Source organism: Furipterus horrens, unplaced genomic scaffold (genome assembly GCF_987537825.1).
Source record: "Furipterus horrens unplaced genomic scaffold, mFurHor1.1.pri manual_scaffold_2, whole genome shotgun sequence".
NCBI lineage: Eukaryota > Metazoa > Chordata > Mammalia > Chiroptera > Furipteridae > Furipterus > Furipterus horrens.
In genome coordinates this window covers 148,592,244-148,608,546 of record NW_028327172.1, presented here as the reverse complement: position 1 = coordinate 148,608,546, position 16,303 = coordinate 148,592,244, and the positions used below count along the sequence as shown (strand labels likewise).

The window sequence follows — 16,303 nt, the reverse complement described above, 5'->3', positions numbered from 1 at the left end:
AGTGGAACAGAATAGAGAGTCCAGAAATAAACCCAGGCCTCTATGGTCAACTAATCTTTGATAAAGGAGGAAGGAACATAAAATGGAGTGAGAAGAGCCTCTTTAACAAATGGTGCTGGGAGAACTGGATAGGGACCTGCAAAAAAATGAAACTAGACCACCAACTTACACCACACGCGAGAATAAACTCAAGATGGATCAAAGACTTAAATGTAAGCCATGACACCATAAAAGTCCTAGAGGAAAACATAGGCAAGAAAATATCAGATATCTCACGTAACAATCTCTTCACGGATACATCTCCTAAAGCAAGAGAAATAAAGGAAAAAAATAAATAAATAAATGGGATTACATCAAACTGAAGAGTTTCTGCTCAGCAAAAGAAAACATCAGCAAGATGAAAAGGAAACCAACCATATGGGAAAACATATTTGCCAATGACATCACAGACAGGGGACTGAGTTCCAAAATATATAAAGAGCTGATACGACTCAACATCAAGAAAACAAACAACCCAATTAAAAAATGGGCAAGGGACCTGAACAAACACTTCTCCGAAGAGGACATACAGAAGGTCCATAGACACATGAAAAAATGCTCAACATCATTAGCCATCAGGGAGATGCAAATAAAAACCACAATGAGATACCATTTTACACCAGTCAGAATGGCCATCATCAACAAATCAACAAGCAACAAGTGCTGGCGAGGATGTGGAGAAACGGGAACCCTACTGCACTGTTGGTGGGAATGCAGACTGGTGCAGCCACTATGGAGAACAGTATGGAATTACCTCAAAAGATTAAAAATGGAACTGCCTTTTGAACCAGCGACTCCACTACTAGGATTATACCCGAAGAATCTTGAAACACCAATTCAAAAGAACGTATGCACTCCTATGTTCATTGCAGCACTGTTTACAATAGCTAAGTGCTGGAAACAACCTAAGTGCTCATCTGTAGATGAGTGGATCAAAAAACTGTGGTACATTTACACAATGGAATACTATGCAACAGAAAGAAAGAAGGAACTCCTGCCATTTGCAACAACATGGATGGAACTAGAGAGAATTATGCTTAGTGAAATAAGCCAGGCAAAGAAAGAAAAATACCATATGATATCACCTAATACAGGAAACTAAAGAACAACACAAACAAAGGAACTAAATAGAACAAAGAGCAGAATAGCAGTCAATAGGGGGGAGGGGAGAGGGAGAGAAGAAGGATAAGTAAGGGAAGGGATTAGTCAAAGAACCCGTATAAAAGACTCATGGACATGGACAACGGGAGGGATATGATTGCGGGAGAGGGGGTGGGTTGGGTGGGGGAGAGAAATTAGGGGAAAAGGGGACAACTGTAATAAACCAAAATAAAAAAAAAAAAAAGTGAAAAAAAAAAAAAAGAAGTACCAGAAACTAGTATGAAAAGAAACAGCTTACAAATAATTCCTTGTTAATTTATTTACAGTTTCCTTCAATAAATGTTGCCGTCAATTTGATTCTCCATTAACTTTTATGAAGTCAATTTACATGATTAAAATAGAAGAATGTGTTATATATGCTATTAGGATATTGATATATTAAAGAAGAATATTCTGTTAAAGTAAGAATCTCCACAAAAATGCTGATACTAATTGAGATTATAACATCTACATGTGGAACTAAATCATTACATATATATTTTGACTGTGTTTTTCAGAAATACTTTCAGAAATTATTGCAACTCGGTTTTCATTTTAAACTTAATGTATGATTTGTCTCCTTTCAACAATAATTTTTAAATTGCCCCTTTCACAGAAGTAGTATCACATTTAGATGCTGCCGTATTTGCAAATACTTTTGGGTTTGGTTCATCTGACACACGAATGTATGCTGAGCAATCTGTCCATAACTGGCACGAGCTAACTTACTAAAACTTCTGTTCATTTGTCTTAAAACAATCATGAACTATGTCCTATAATCCTATCATTTTAATACCTTGCTCCTTTTATTTAAAACTAGAATTCAAGCCCCAATTAATGCGGCTCAGTTGATTGCGTGTCATCCTGCAAGGTAAAAGGTCAGCAGTTTGATTCCCGGTCAGGGCACATGTCTGTGTCATGGGTTCTGTCCTAGTCGGGGCATGTACAAGAGGCAACTGATCAATGTTTCTCTCCTCCTTTTCCCTCTCTCTAAAAATAAATAAATAAAATAAAATTTAAAAAAAATTAAAATAAAATTAGAATTCAGGCAGTCCTTAACAGTTTCATTAAAAAGCTGCAATTAATATATACTTAATTCTCAACTATGTGGCTTCTAAAATGTTTTAAAATATATGTAGTCCTTATTCGTTTTTCTGAATAAACAAGATCTGAAATTTTTGCTTAGATTTATGATTAAGACTTCCCTGATGGCTCTAAATCAACTATGCTAAATCGAACACCCTGAGTGTGATTCTATCAGGAAAATCAGCCAAAAGAATTAATTTGAAAAGACTAAATGTAAATTGTTTCATTAAAAAAAATAGTATATGTGCAATTATTGGGAACATTTTTTAAAATAATTTAAATACTGTGGGCAATTAGTTTCTCAACCCTGCTGACACCGTTCCCAAAATCCAGCTGTGCTCACCAAACCTCAAAAGTGCTGACTGAAGCATGGCTATAATAGATTTAAAAGATGTTTTAACATAGTAACCAAGTACCTTAATTGAATTGTTACTGAGAATTGAAATATTTATGTTTTAATTATGCAGATAATAAAGATGGCAAGGTAATTATGTTATCAATAGAGGACTGTCCTTTAAAAATCAATTTGTTCCATATCACTAAAATCAAAAGCATAAGCTTTTGTAACTGAAAATAAATCTGTATGTAATGATGCTTTTCTTCACCTCTTCTCAGAAGTTGCTATTGTGCCACCTCTGCTCCTGCTGAGATGTTAATGCCAGTTCATACACTTCCTGGCAGCATGGTAATTAACACCCTCCTCCTCCTGATGCCAGGTCAAAGGCATACTGATTTGGGCTTTCCATGGGTAACATACATGTTAAAAATGTACTCAACAAACAAAATTTAAACAATGGGTGTTATCTGTTTATTTCAACTGTGTTTTTGACATGTAATGACGATGCATTACCTGTCCTACAAAAAAAATTTTGATGATGCATGAAAAATAAAAGAAAGAATGTTATAAATGAACAGTGATGAGTACATTGTTCTTAACAAAAGTATAAAGAACAATATTTGTTAAAACCTAGTTAAGAATGGAGTTTTCTAACTGTGGAGAATTATTTAAAATTCTTTCAGGATTATTTACTTTCAGTACAGAAATATTAGAAGATAATTTTGTTAATCCTTATAAGTTTTTAGACTTTAGCATTGTTACTAATATCAAATAATGCATGTCTAAAATAAAATAAGGCAAGCGTGATCTGGCTGGGTCTGGCAGGAGAGGTTAAGGCAGGCTATGGTCGAAATAAATAGGGGAACACAAGAAATACAGGTATGATCTGAAAACAAGGCAGAGTCTAGCATGGAGGCAGTAAGGAAGAGGTGGTTATTGTGGATCTGGCCAGGTAAACAGTGTTAAGAGGTAAGTAAATCAACAAAAATAGAAGAGAATAATCAGGCAAATGAGGAAGATGTCAGTCTATACTACAGCACTGGCCCTAGAGAAGAGGATCAGTTCGGTGCTAGTACTGTGTTCTGAGCAGAGTGGGGAGCTCCACCCACAATGTTATGGCTAAGGCAGTTCAGAATAATTAGGGGAATTCTCCTTCTGCGGAAGCTTTGAATGAAGAGATACTCTCAAGTCCCCCTGTCCTGTCAATCAGGAGAGGGCCCACTCTTTGGACTATGTGAACAGAGAGAAATATTGAAACTTTGTGGAATCATCTGCCTTTTAGAGGCTCCAAGAATCAAGCTGCCAGACCAGACTATAAGAAAATTAAACCTTCTGTGCACTCTCTGGATTTACAGATTCATTGGACTCACTTTTCCAGTGTTTGTACAGTCAGTCACCTAAGATAGAAACAATTTAGGAAAGAAGGAGACTATGCCAGATAGAGAAAGGTTTCCAACTGAGAGAACTAAATTATAAAATGTAAACTTCTACAGCATGCAGATGAAACCTGTAAGACAAAGGTGAAAATCTCAACTGTAATGCACATGGGCAGTTGGTTGAGCGATATTGGGGTAGCTGTAAATCTGGTTCCATCTGGAAAATGGGGGTTCTACTAAGCAATGAAAGTTAACTTTTGTCTTGTGCTTGGTTGGTATTCCAAAGTATTAGGTCAAACTACCTGAGTTCATGCATAGGGTATTATACATGAACTAACATGCACTATATATCCACTATAGTAGAGCTAGATGAAAACTATGGTATGAGGAAGCTGGTAGTATATTTAAAGCAGAGTGGGCTACACTAAATTAAAGCATGCGAAAATACATTGTTAAGTTTCTTACAGCAAGATAAAAATGTCAGTTATTTATGCTGAAACCTTCAATAGCAATGAAATTAGTAAATGTGATTTTCCCTCTAAACCTAGCCATTTGAAGAACACAGATACCAACAGGTCAAAAGAGAATTTTCATAACCAGAATTGAGACTACGGACCTAAACCAGAGCAAATGTGTGCAAAAATTGTGGTGTAGCATAAGTTATATGCTCCACTGCACAATGGAGAGTATCTGAGCAAGTAGAAATTGATAACCCATGGCCATATCATAGTACAAGATGGAAGAATGTCTGATTCCAAGCTAGGTCATCTAGACTTGATCCTATTTATTCTAGTCCAAGGGTTATTAACTTGAATTACATGGATCCAGAAGGCATAGATGGGATTCCAGCAGCCTATGAACTCTCTGAAGGTAATTATAGGCAGAATGTTGAGCATACGTGCATTGGTAGTGGGGCCAGGGGAGATTTCCTTCATTAGATTTTCAAAGAAATTAAAGACCCCTCAAAAGTTGAGTTTAGGTAATATAGTTTGATGTTCTTGGAAGTTATCAGAAATAGAGGCAAGAATTCAGAAGACAAGTCAAAATTATTTGGGGTTCATAAGCAAATGTCAGCTGAAACATTAGGCACAAGTGAGATTACTCAGGGAGATTTAAAAGACAAAACAGAAGTTGGGAAGGCAAGTTTAATATTGAAATGATAGTCAGATGAGATGGTAAAGGCAAGGGTTGGTCGGATGATTAGGATCATCATCAGAGAAGAGGCGTGTTATGGAGGTCAAGGGATAAAAGAGTTTTCCAGTGGAAGGGGCAATCAACAGTCTGGAATGCCACAAAGAGATCAATAATGAAAAAAACCAAAAATGTAGCTGTAGGATTTAGGAGTTGGGAGGTCAATGTTAAATTCTACAAGGGCTCTTTTTACAGGATGATGGAAGCAGAAGTCACATGCAGGAGGTTAAGGGATGGAGATAAGAAGAGGTGAAATTAGTTAAATTGATGAGTCTTTTAATTGAGAGGTTGATTAAGAAGAAAAGGGGAAAAAGAGAGTCCTGAAGCAGGGGCAAGAGAAGAAGAAACAAATTTCCATAAACTACTCCCAGTCAGTGAACAATTATAAGCCCCACATAAAGTTCTAAATTTATATCAACTTCCTCCTATATAACCAGTGGGACCAGAAGAAAAATAGCAAATTACTGTTGCAATGCCACATTACAGAGAAGCCTCCTCATCACGCAAAACTGGGCAAAAGTATTCTACTGTCATCTCAACTGATATTTACTTGCCTGTTCTGGCTTTATTGGCACCAAGGGGTGGCTCAATAATCATTAATAAATAAATTAAGAAATAGGTCCAGGGAGGCTGTAGTTCACTCATAGTCACATATCAAGGCCAGTGCAGTGCCAGTAGTGGAATTAATAGCAGAACTAAAATACTGGGAACTCTCCATGAAGTGTTCTTTCCACTACTGTGTCAAATATGGGTGATAGACTCATGAAACTCACTAACCCAAGAGGGGCTGAAGCAATCTTTGAATGGCCCAACCACACTAATCCAAAGAGAAGTTGAGATATGTGAAAAATTTAAGAGTGACATTGTCCCTATCTTCCCACTGTCCTGTCTTTGGGTCTCAGATACTAACATCTGTGATATATAGAAAGCAGAACTGACCAGATATGATAAGGTCTGCTTCCACTGCATAGAATACTGAATCAGCCAACTTTTGCCAGTATTAAAAATGTTAGCCCTGGCTGGTGTGGCTCCGTAAATTTAGTGCTGACCTGTAAACCAAAAGGTTTACGGTTCAATTCCCAGTCAGGGCACATGCCTGGGTTGCAGGCCAGGTCCCCAGTTGATGGCATGTGAGAGGCAACCAATTGATGTATCTCTCGTACATCAGTGTTTCTCTCCATCTCTTTCTCCCTCCTTTCCAGTATCTCCAAAAATAAATAAATAAAATATGTTTTAAGAACCTTAATTTTTAGCCTATTTTTAGATATGGCACATATAATGTAACTCAAAAGACCACTCTATATCAGCTATGTGCTGGACAGTGAAATTTGGCTTACTACATTAAAACTTTGTCTTGAAGAAATTGGGTATGGATTGAAAAGGAAATGTTCCCCATAATATACACATAGACATAGATACAGATATGAGTATATATGTTTAGAATAAAATTACTTAGACTAGTCAAAGTTGTTATCATTTATATGAGGAGTGATGTGGAAGGAGGAAAATAAAGTCACATCTTTTACAAAATTATATACTCCTAATATATATATATATATATATATATATATATATATATTAAAAGTACAATTTTATCTTCACTGCTTATGATATAATTAATCTCTCATATTTTACAGATGTATGTCAGCATAGCTTGCCACTGAAATGAAACTCTATTACTTATATAGTTTGAGTATATTATTTTTCACAGCTCTATAGCATGGCTGAAACTTGAAATTACTATACAGATATCATTCCAAATGTGGATTTATTGAAACAGTGTTTTCAGGATCATAAGCAGTATGCACATTCAGCATAATTCCAAAAATCAAGAGAAATAAAGGCTTAAGCTTAATTTAGGATTGACTCATTTAAAAAAGATAGGGTTATAATTAAATCATATTCAGCAATACGTAATTCTGCATAATTCCAAAAATCAAGAGAAATAAAGGCTTAAAACTTAATTTAGGATTGAATTGTTTAAAAAAGATAGGGTTATAATTAAATCACATTCAGTTAATTATATCCTTGACAAAGCAATCTCTACTTTAACTCACTGGCACTGAGATGAATTTTGGCCTTAAATAGTAAGTATGGCACTATTCTCAAATGGTCATTTAAAAACAGGAAAATACTCTAGTGTTTGCTAGAGCTCATCAAAATCAAGAATACAGAGGGAATATGTATGCTTAGTCTATATAAATTGAGACATACGATCATAAGCTGCTTTAGTAATTGCTTTTGCTGCATTCTTCTGAATATCAGGAATTGTAGAGTTTTCTGTAAATGCTAAGAGCTTCTTAAGAACCCCCGTCTGTTGAATCAGCACCATAGTATCCATATCTTCAAGGCAATTGCCCATCACTGAAAGTGCTTCTATATGAAGGTCATTCAATTCCTAATAATAAAAGGAAACACAACTTTAGAAAGTTGTACTAAAAGAAATTTATACATTCCACATTTACACAAGAAGGACTCAGGAGAGTCAGAACATAATGTAATTCATTTCATTGGGGTAGAGGCACAAGGAAACAGTTCGTTTATTAACATAACCTCACTCTCCCTAATCATTTGCCCCATCTTTTCTCATTTCCCCTAGTCCAAAGTGTTTTATAGGTAAAAATAGTTACTGAAAACTTCCAGTAATGGTATCCAAGTGAAGGTGCTTATACAACCTTCCACCAACAACAATTTCAAAATTTGAAGAAAATATTTTTTAAAAAGCCAGACAGAAGAAAAGTATATTTTCCTTAAAGTCTCCAACTGGTAGAGGGAAGTACTGTGAATGTGCAGCTTTCTTGCCTGAGGAATCTCCCCAGTCCTCATAGCAGTAGAAAACTGCAGCCCTACCTGAGCTAGAAGGTTAAGGTGAGATACTGAAAGAGAGAAAAATACGGAAAGGATGCGCCACTGTCATGGTATTCCACACAGCATTGCTCCTGGTCAAGGAGTTCACAGCAAAAGAAGGGAGGCAGTGGGCCCACACTCGTGGATTCACTGGCCTTGCCCTGGTCCCCATCATACTAAAGCAGCTGGCTTGATAGAATAGCCTTTTTATGATTCAGTTACCGGGCCAGCTAGGTGGCAATACCTTGTAGGTCTGGGGCAAGGTTCTCCCGGAGGTTATACAGGTTCCGAAGCAGCATCTAATATATGGTGCTGTTTCCCGCAGCCAGGGTTCACAAGCCCAGGAATCAAGGGGTGGAAATGGCAGTGACACCATTCATTATTACCTCTAGTGACCCACTAACAAAATTTTTGCTTCCTGTCTCCATGACCTCATGCTCTACTGATCTAGAGGTCTTGGTTCAAAAGAGAGGAATGCTTCCACCAGGAGAACCAGAAAGAAAAGACTGCCACCTGGCCACTTGGGGTTCCCTATGCCTCTAAATCAACAGGCAAAGAAGGGAGTTAATGTGTGCTGGCTGGGGTGATCGATCCCTACCATCAAAGGAAAACTAGACTTCTGCTCCACAATACAGGTAAGAAAGAATTTATCTAGAACATAGGAGACCCTGGGGTGTCTCCTAATACTATCATGCCTTGTGATTAAAGTAGATGGAAAGTTACAGTAACTCAATCCAGGCAGACTACTAATGGCCAGACCTGTTAGGAATGACATTTGGGCCACTCCACCAGGCAAAGAACTAAGATGAGCTGAGGTGCTTGCTGAGGGCAAAGGGAATGTGGGAGGAGTATTGGAAGAAGGTAGTTCTAAATAGCAACTATGACCACAAGACCAATTATAGAAAAGAGGTTCTAAATGTCATAAATATTTCTTTCTTGTTTTGTTATGAATGTGTGTGTATATGCAGCATCTTTAATTTCTTCCCTGTCTTATTCCCTTACAAAATATCTATGACTTTATTAACTAGTATTTAAGTATTGTTAATTTTACATAATAGTATTTAAGTTATGGGATATCAAGGAGAAGAGTAAACATCACCCTATTTTGGGAAAGGTAACCGTGCATTTTCAGTTGTACACAGAATGCAAATATCATGTTAGGCAGCAGTAGGGCCTTGTTGTTGTCTTTATTTGGAGATTAAGTATAATTTAAGAAGATATGTATTGGTGCCAAATTGGCAGGAGTGCACTTGTGATGGTTAATTTGTATGTTTTAACTTGGCTGGGCCACAGTATACAGATATTTGACCAAACATTATTCTAGATCTAAAACATTTAATTATTTTGATGAAATTAATATTTAAATAAGTAGACTGAGTAAAAGCAAGATTACCCTTCTCGCTTTACTCTAGAGAAAACTATGACAGACAAAGATTAAAAGACTAATTCTAGCTATTTCAGGAATTCATGAAGAAGAGCATAAACAATAACTTAAAAACCTTAAATCTTCTAAACCAGAAGAGTTTAATTAAGGTATATCTGACCTATTAATATTATATAGGTTTCAGGTGTACAATATTTGTATATATTACAAATATCACCACAGTAAGTCTAGTTAACATTTGTCACCTTACATAGTCATAAATTTTTTTTCTTGTGATGATAACTGTTAAGATCTATTCTCTTAGCCACTTTCAAAATATGCAATACAGCATTATTAACTACAGTCACCATGCTGTACATTACAGTCCCATGACTATTTTATAACTGGGAAATTTGTACCTTTTGACCCATTCACCCATTTTGCCCAGCCCCCACCTCTGCTCTGGCAACTGCCATTCTGTTTTCTGTATGAGCTTGGTTTTCTTGTTTTGTTTTGTTTTTTAAAGAGTTCTCATATAAGTGAGATCATGTGGTAATTATCTTTATCTGTCTGACTTATTTCACTCAGGATAATACCCTCTAGGCCCAACCATGTTGTTGAAAATGGTAAGATTTCATTCTTATTTTATGACTAAATAATAGTCCATATATATATATATAAAATCAACATAGGTGTGCATATATCTTTTTGTTAATGTTTTCATTTTCTTTAGATAAACACCCCTGAAGTGAAACTGTTGAGTAGTTCTATTTTTAATTTATTGAGAAACCTTCCAGAAGGTTTAAAAAATTATTTTATAATGGCCTTTATCATTAGTCTGAATTAATCATGTTGATAAACTACATAGCAACAAGCAAATTAGTCCATTATACTTAGTACCATGCTTAAATATAATATAATTTCATTTAAAAAATATTCTACAATTCACATTTTATAACAATATTTAAGAGAGATACATTTTCTCATAGACAGTTGAATAAATGTGATAAATACTTTAGTTTCCAGGATCTTAATAAGGTGGTCCATTCCTTGATTGTCTCTTAGCATTGCTCGTGAATCCTTATCATTTGTAATGACATCTAAGGTTTTGAGAGCCAACAACTGAATAATTGGATATTCTGACTTCAAGAGCTCTAATATAGAAGGGATTGCATTTAGTTCTTGAAGTGTAGCTCGACACTGAAAATCCTGCCATAAAATACAAATGATCAAATAAGCAATTTTTAAAGTAACATATAGCCTCAAGAATGGAGAACTTTCATTTTCTAACGAAGAATATTTTGTTATAATTTTCAAATCTTTTATTCTAGAGTCCCTTCCAAAATAACTCACAAATAAAAGTAAGCAAACTCTCAACTGACAACACCAAAATATTCATTTTAACTATGCAGACATAGTCAATAACAGGAAATAAACATGATCTATGACTTTTGCAGTATCTATTGTATCTTTATTACACAGCAGAATCCTATTACTATAAACAGTATTACAACAAAAGCTATACATAATGAAATTCTTTTCACACTCTCTGTCCTGTTTCAAATAGTATTTGATAAAATGAAATTATGACATCAGTTCCTTATTATCTTCATTCAAATGGGTTGTTTATGAAATGTTTCTATGCACACAGTGCTATTAGCAGGACTTGTGCATGGAAATTCACATCAGGTTTAGTTCAGACACATGACCTTTATTTAAGGCATTTACAATATCAAAGGGTCATTAGAGTCCAGACAAATTGCTGTGCGTTGTGTGTCTGTAATTTCATGTGTGTGAATATTGGGCGGGGTGGGGGGCGGGGGGGGCTTGGCTGGACTGAGCAATGGAGAAAACAAGACAAAATGCCATGAAAAACTCCCTAACTCTGACATTTTAAATGAAAACATGGTAAATGTAAAATAGTATTAAAGGTGGAAATGGCCCCATTTACAGCTTAATGTTCCTCCGTCCATTCTTCAACTGCTAATATTCAGCTTCCTTCAGACATAAAAATTTTAGGTTTCTGTTTGTTTTGGGTTGAATTATATCCTCCCAAAATATAGGTTGAAGTCCTAACACTCAGTACCTCAAAATGTGACCTTATTTGGAAATGTCATCGCAGATGTAATTAAGGTCATAGTGGAGTAGGGTGGGTACTCAATGGTGTCTTTCTAAAATTGGTGTCTTTATAAAAAGAGAGAAAAACAACAGAGGTAGAGATTGCAGTGCTGCAGCTACAAACCAAATGATCCCAGGAATTGACGGCCACAAGCAGAGGCTAAGAAGAGGCAGAGAAGGTCCTACTGAGAGTCACACAGGGAGCATGGCCCTACTGACACCTTGATTTTGGACTTCCAGTCTCCATGACTGTTAGAGAATAAATTCCTGTTGTTTGAAGCCACCCAGATTGTGGTATTTTGTTACAGCTATCCTAGGAAATTAATACACTGTTATTAACTAGTACTTCTGTTACAAAGAATAGTGGAGGTAAGTCTTTTCATTTTTGTTTGATTTTTTTCTTTTTTTAATGGGGAAATAGAGCTGGGAAGAGTCTTGGGATGTAAAACACAAACATACTTGGAGGATTATTTTGGCCTATTGGATAAGCTTAAGCCTTAAGTAACCAGAAAAGAGAAACAAAGCTGAGCTGCTTCTTCAGGATGTCTTTTGTAGTGAAGAGTAAGGGTAAAACCAGGCAGTGCCCAGCCAAGTGGCAAGGACTGCTAAGGCCAGCATGTATGCTTTTGCTGCCTTTGGCCTGAGCCTATTGGTCTCTCCTTTTCTATATAGTTTGTCTAGACAGTTTGCTTCTCAATGAACCCTCTCTCACCTTTGCGTCGCCATCTCTTCTTTTCACACACTACTGCTAGCTACTTACAGTGGTGTTTTTGTATTTTCAGTTGATCTAAAGTTGATCAAATGTGCATGGAAATTGTTCAGGAACCTGAACAGGAAAAGGGGCAGAGAAGGCTGTCCACAGTGTCAGGGAGCTGACCTGCTATGAGTGTAAGGGTGCAATGCTCGGCTTGGGAGGTGGGGCAGTGGTGGGGGACAAGGAAAGACAAGACAGGTTGGGGAGGAGAAGGTGGTCAGTTTCCATTTCAAAAGGAAGGAGCACAGTGAGGTCACATCTTGCAATTGTGGACAATGAGTTCTGTTCAGCATACTCTGTTCACTAGGCTTTCACCAACACATAAGCCTGTTCCAAAATCTTGGCACACTGCCTAGGGCATATGTTATATTCAATGTGCTTAGGTCACCAAGGTTAGATAAATAGGTTATTGCCCAGGTTAAACCTAGTTCAATGTGAATATTAGATTTCCTGTTTCAGAAGAAATATATTTTACCTAGAATAATCCCATCTTAATTTGTAAACCATTCTATTATTTTACAATTTAAATACATTTCTAAAATGCCCTTTTATGAGAGAGAAATACTTATAAAATGTGAAATCAGAAAAAAAAAACACCTTACACTAAACATTCTTTATTTTATCTCTGAAAGATCACTACTAAATAGTACCAGAAACTGATTAATCAAAACTGGTAAGTTTTAAGTTTTGTTTGTTTGTTTGTTTGTTTGTTTTTTAATGGGAAAGCAAATTCTATAGTTAGCTTTGGCCAGACACATTTTTAGGAATTAATCTTACCTGAACCAAGTTGTAAATGCACTCAATAGAATTCTTCTTCACATCAGGGTCTGGGCTGCTCAGCAGTCTGATGAGAGGCTCTAATCCACCATGTTCAAATATTTGCACTTTGCTGGTATACTCTGCAGACATGTTTGCTAGGCAAAGACTAGCAAATTCATGGATAACTACTTCTTCTGCATATTGAAAATAAATAACACAACTATGCTAAATGCCTATTCAATCACTACTTTAAAGCATGTTTTGAAAACTAAAGCTCCACAAATCTTACCTTGGTTGGAGCCCATCTTAGTTTGAGAGATTTTAATGACAATTCACAATTGGTATTCCATAAACCATTTCAATAAGTAGTGTAATCAAATGTGAAAAATACACCAGTCCCATTTTTAAAAATACATAGAGGATGTCAATTTACCTTCTGGAGCGAGCTGAGCAATAACAGAACTCATGACATCTAATTCTCTTAACAATTTTTTAACATCATCTACAACAGAAGAAACAAAATATTAATGTTTATTATTAATAATGGTCATGCCTGTTGAATAGCCCCGTATGAGATATATTCCATTATTATTTAATTTTACAGATAAGGAAATAGAGGCTCAAAACCACACTGCAAGTAAATGGTGAAGCCAGGTTTCATACTCAGGTCGGACGCCAGATGGACTCTAGCCTCTGCTCCTTGATCACTGAACTACTATAATACCTTCCAAAACTCTAGAAAAAAATAAGCACAAAACTGTAAAACGTGCCTAGAACACGTACCAAAAATTTGAGTTATTGTGTGCTACTCTTGTTTATTATGTAACAGTAATTCTTATTTTGTAGCCCTGGCTGGTTTGGCTCAGTGGATTGAGCGTCGGCCTGCGAGCTAAGTGTCGCTGGTTCGATCTTCCAGTCAGGGCACATCAGAGAAGGAAAACTCTGACTCCAAAAAACCTCCGCTGCCTTGCGGCATACCTCTTCAGGGGAAAGGCTAAGGGAGTAAACCCCGACAGAAAATCCGGAGCCGGAGTCCCTAAGGCGGTTTGACGTTGTAGTCAACACCGGCAACTCCTGCGGCGCACCTGAAGCCAAGCTGTATTGACTCCGTCTTTCCCTTGGACCCTTCAGCTGCGAAGAGAGGGGGGGTCTGCTGCATGGGCAACAGCAGACCCTCCATATCACCCTGCCCAGGCTCTGTAGCTTCAGCTTCATTGGAGAGGACACTCCAGCGTCATCGCAAGATGTCGATTCAACACGGGAGGAGACAGATACCGTGTCACTCCCGAGTCAGACTGCACAGCCATTCTCGGCAGTGCAGATAGACTCTTAAGAAGCTACACCATCGTCTCTCGAGACGGACGGCTGCCGACGACGACGAATTCTTATTTTGTATTATTGGGACAGTGTTTTTAAATCTTGATTTCAAGAAAACTTATACAGAATACTCATAAAAATGATCCTCAGCCTTTTTTGGATTGATACATCTTGTTGTTGTTTTTAAAGATTTGATTTATTTATTTATTTAGAGAGAGGGGAAGGGAGGGAGAAAGAAAGGGAGAGAAACATTGATGTGAGAGGGAAACAGAGATCGGTTGCCTCTTGTACATCCTCTACCGGGGACCAAATCTGCAGCTCAGGTGGTGTTCCCTAACTAGAAATCAAACTGGTGGCTTTTCTCTTTGCAGGACAATGCCCAACCAAGTCACACCAGTCAGGGCAATACATATTGTTTACATTTTATTTTATTATCAAGAATGCCAAAAAAATGCTCTAAGATAAGTATACTGATTTTTTTTAAGTTGTATTATTTATATGAGCCTAATTAAGGCTACACAGGTGTGACCTTGCTTCGTTTTGCCATCCTTAACTCCCTTTTTCTGAGAAATAAAACATAACAGCTACTTTAGTTTTGCAATTTTTCTTCTTGGTCAATTATCCTTGTCTATGAACCAAAATTAGCATTATTAGAATTCTGGAAAATTTCAGTTTGCAGCAGCCAAAGCAGATGATTGCTGGATGAATTCTTTCTTATTAATTGTTGGATATTCTTGCCTTTTATTAGACACCTTTTCCTGTGGGATTTAGAGATGTGACTGTTCTTCAACTTACCTGTTTCTGTTCAAAACTGTTAAACAAGAGCCAGCAATATTATAGCCGGCTATATGTATGTTATGTTAATAGGCTTGAAGTACAAAAGAATATTCAGGCTTCTGAGAAGTGTTGTGTCCCAAGGTGGAGGACATTATTTTTTAGTTGAAACTTATTTTTTTAAAAATGCATTACCTCCACAGGTTAAGAAATAATAGCCTTGCATAAGTATTCCCTCGCTTATCGTGGGTATTACATTCTAGACCTCCCCATGAAGTAGGAACCTTACATTTATTCTACACTCTTAAACCTACGTAACTTTAACAACGTACGTATACAGTACTGCAAAATCCTACGATATAGTGAAAAATCTACAATAAATAATTAAATATAATAGTTTTTAAAATCCTGCAATATAGTGAGGCTACGATAAGTGAACCACAATATAGAGAGAGACCACTGTACTCAGATCCTTCCAAGTGTTCCAGTGAACTGTAGAGATGCACACCCTCTGGAAGAATCTATTGGTATTCTCTTCTCTTTATGAGTCCAGTGTGAATCACTTGGAATGATTTTTGTGAAGGGCATACCAAAGTCTCCTGTTTTTACATGCCAGAGGAAAAATATCTCTGGCCTTTTAGATCTCCAAGTACATTCACTATTTGGCATGCAAATTAACCCCCATATACTTCGAAGTTTCTGCTGCAACACTGACCAGGAGGTGAAGAAGATTCAGGCTCTGTGTATATACTCTCGGCTTCTGTTACTTCTCTGCAGGAAGGATCTGCTCCCCCTGCGAGAGACCACTTTGTGGCATTGTGTGTGACACCATGCCTTGGTCTGCTCAAACAAGTTAAAAGTTTTTATCAGAGGATTCTTTGTGCATTGGATTCCTTTCTAGATATGAATTTAGCCCAAACTTGTTCAACAACAGATCTCGTAGATCCATCCACTAAACCATTTATTTATGGCTCAATGTACAATTCAGATTCATTGGCAGTACTTATAAATTGATGACATCATTGATCAGTTTGTTTCTCTGCTTTTTGACACCAGATTATTCAAAGAACCTTTCTTTTATTGAGGTTAATTCAGTGAAAACAATGGATAAGCTGCTACTTCCATCACTTTAAACACAATGTTGATCTCTGTCCTCATCTTTCTCAACAGAGAACACTCTCAGACATGGCAACTGATTATAG

General features: G+C 36.8%; 1 protein-coding gene across 2 annotated transcripts in view; it reads right to left on the bottom strand.

The window, feature by feature from the left end:
- Positions 1-16,303, bottom strand: part of ARMC3 (armadillo repeat containing 3) — a 74,518-nt gene that overhangs the window by 37,963 nt on the left and 20,252 nt on the right. For both annotated transcript variants that reach the window (XM_090268032.1, XM_090268033.1), the window contains exons 4-7: positions 13,444-13,512; positions 13,029-13,204; positions 10,394-10,588; positions 7,384-7,567 (exon numbers count right to left, since the gene is read on the bottom strand). In XM_090268032.1, the coding sequence (XP_090124158.1) occupies positions 7,384-7,567; positions 10,394-10,588; positions 13,029-13,204; positions 13,444-13,512 (624 nt within the window). The remainder of the gene's footprint in view (positions 1-7,383; positions 7,568-10,393; positions 10,589-13,028; positions 13,205-13,443; positions 13,513-16,303) is intronic.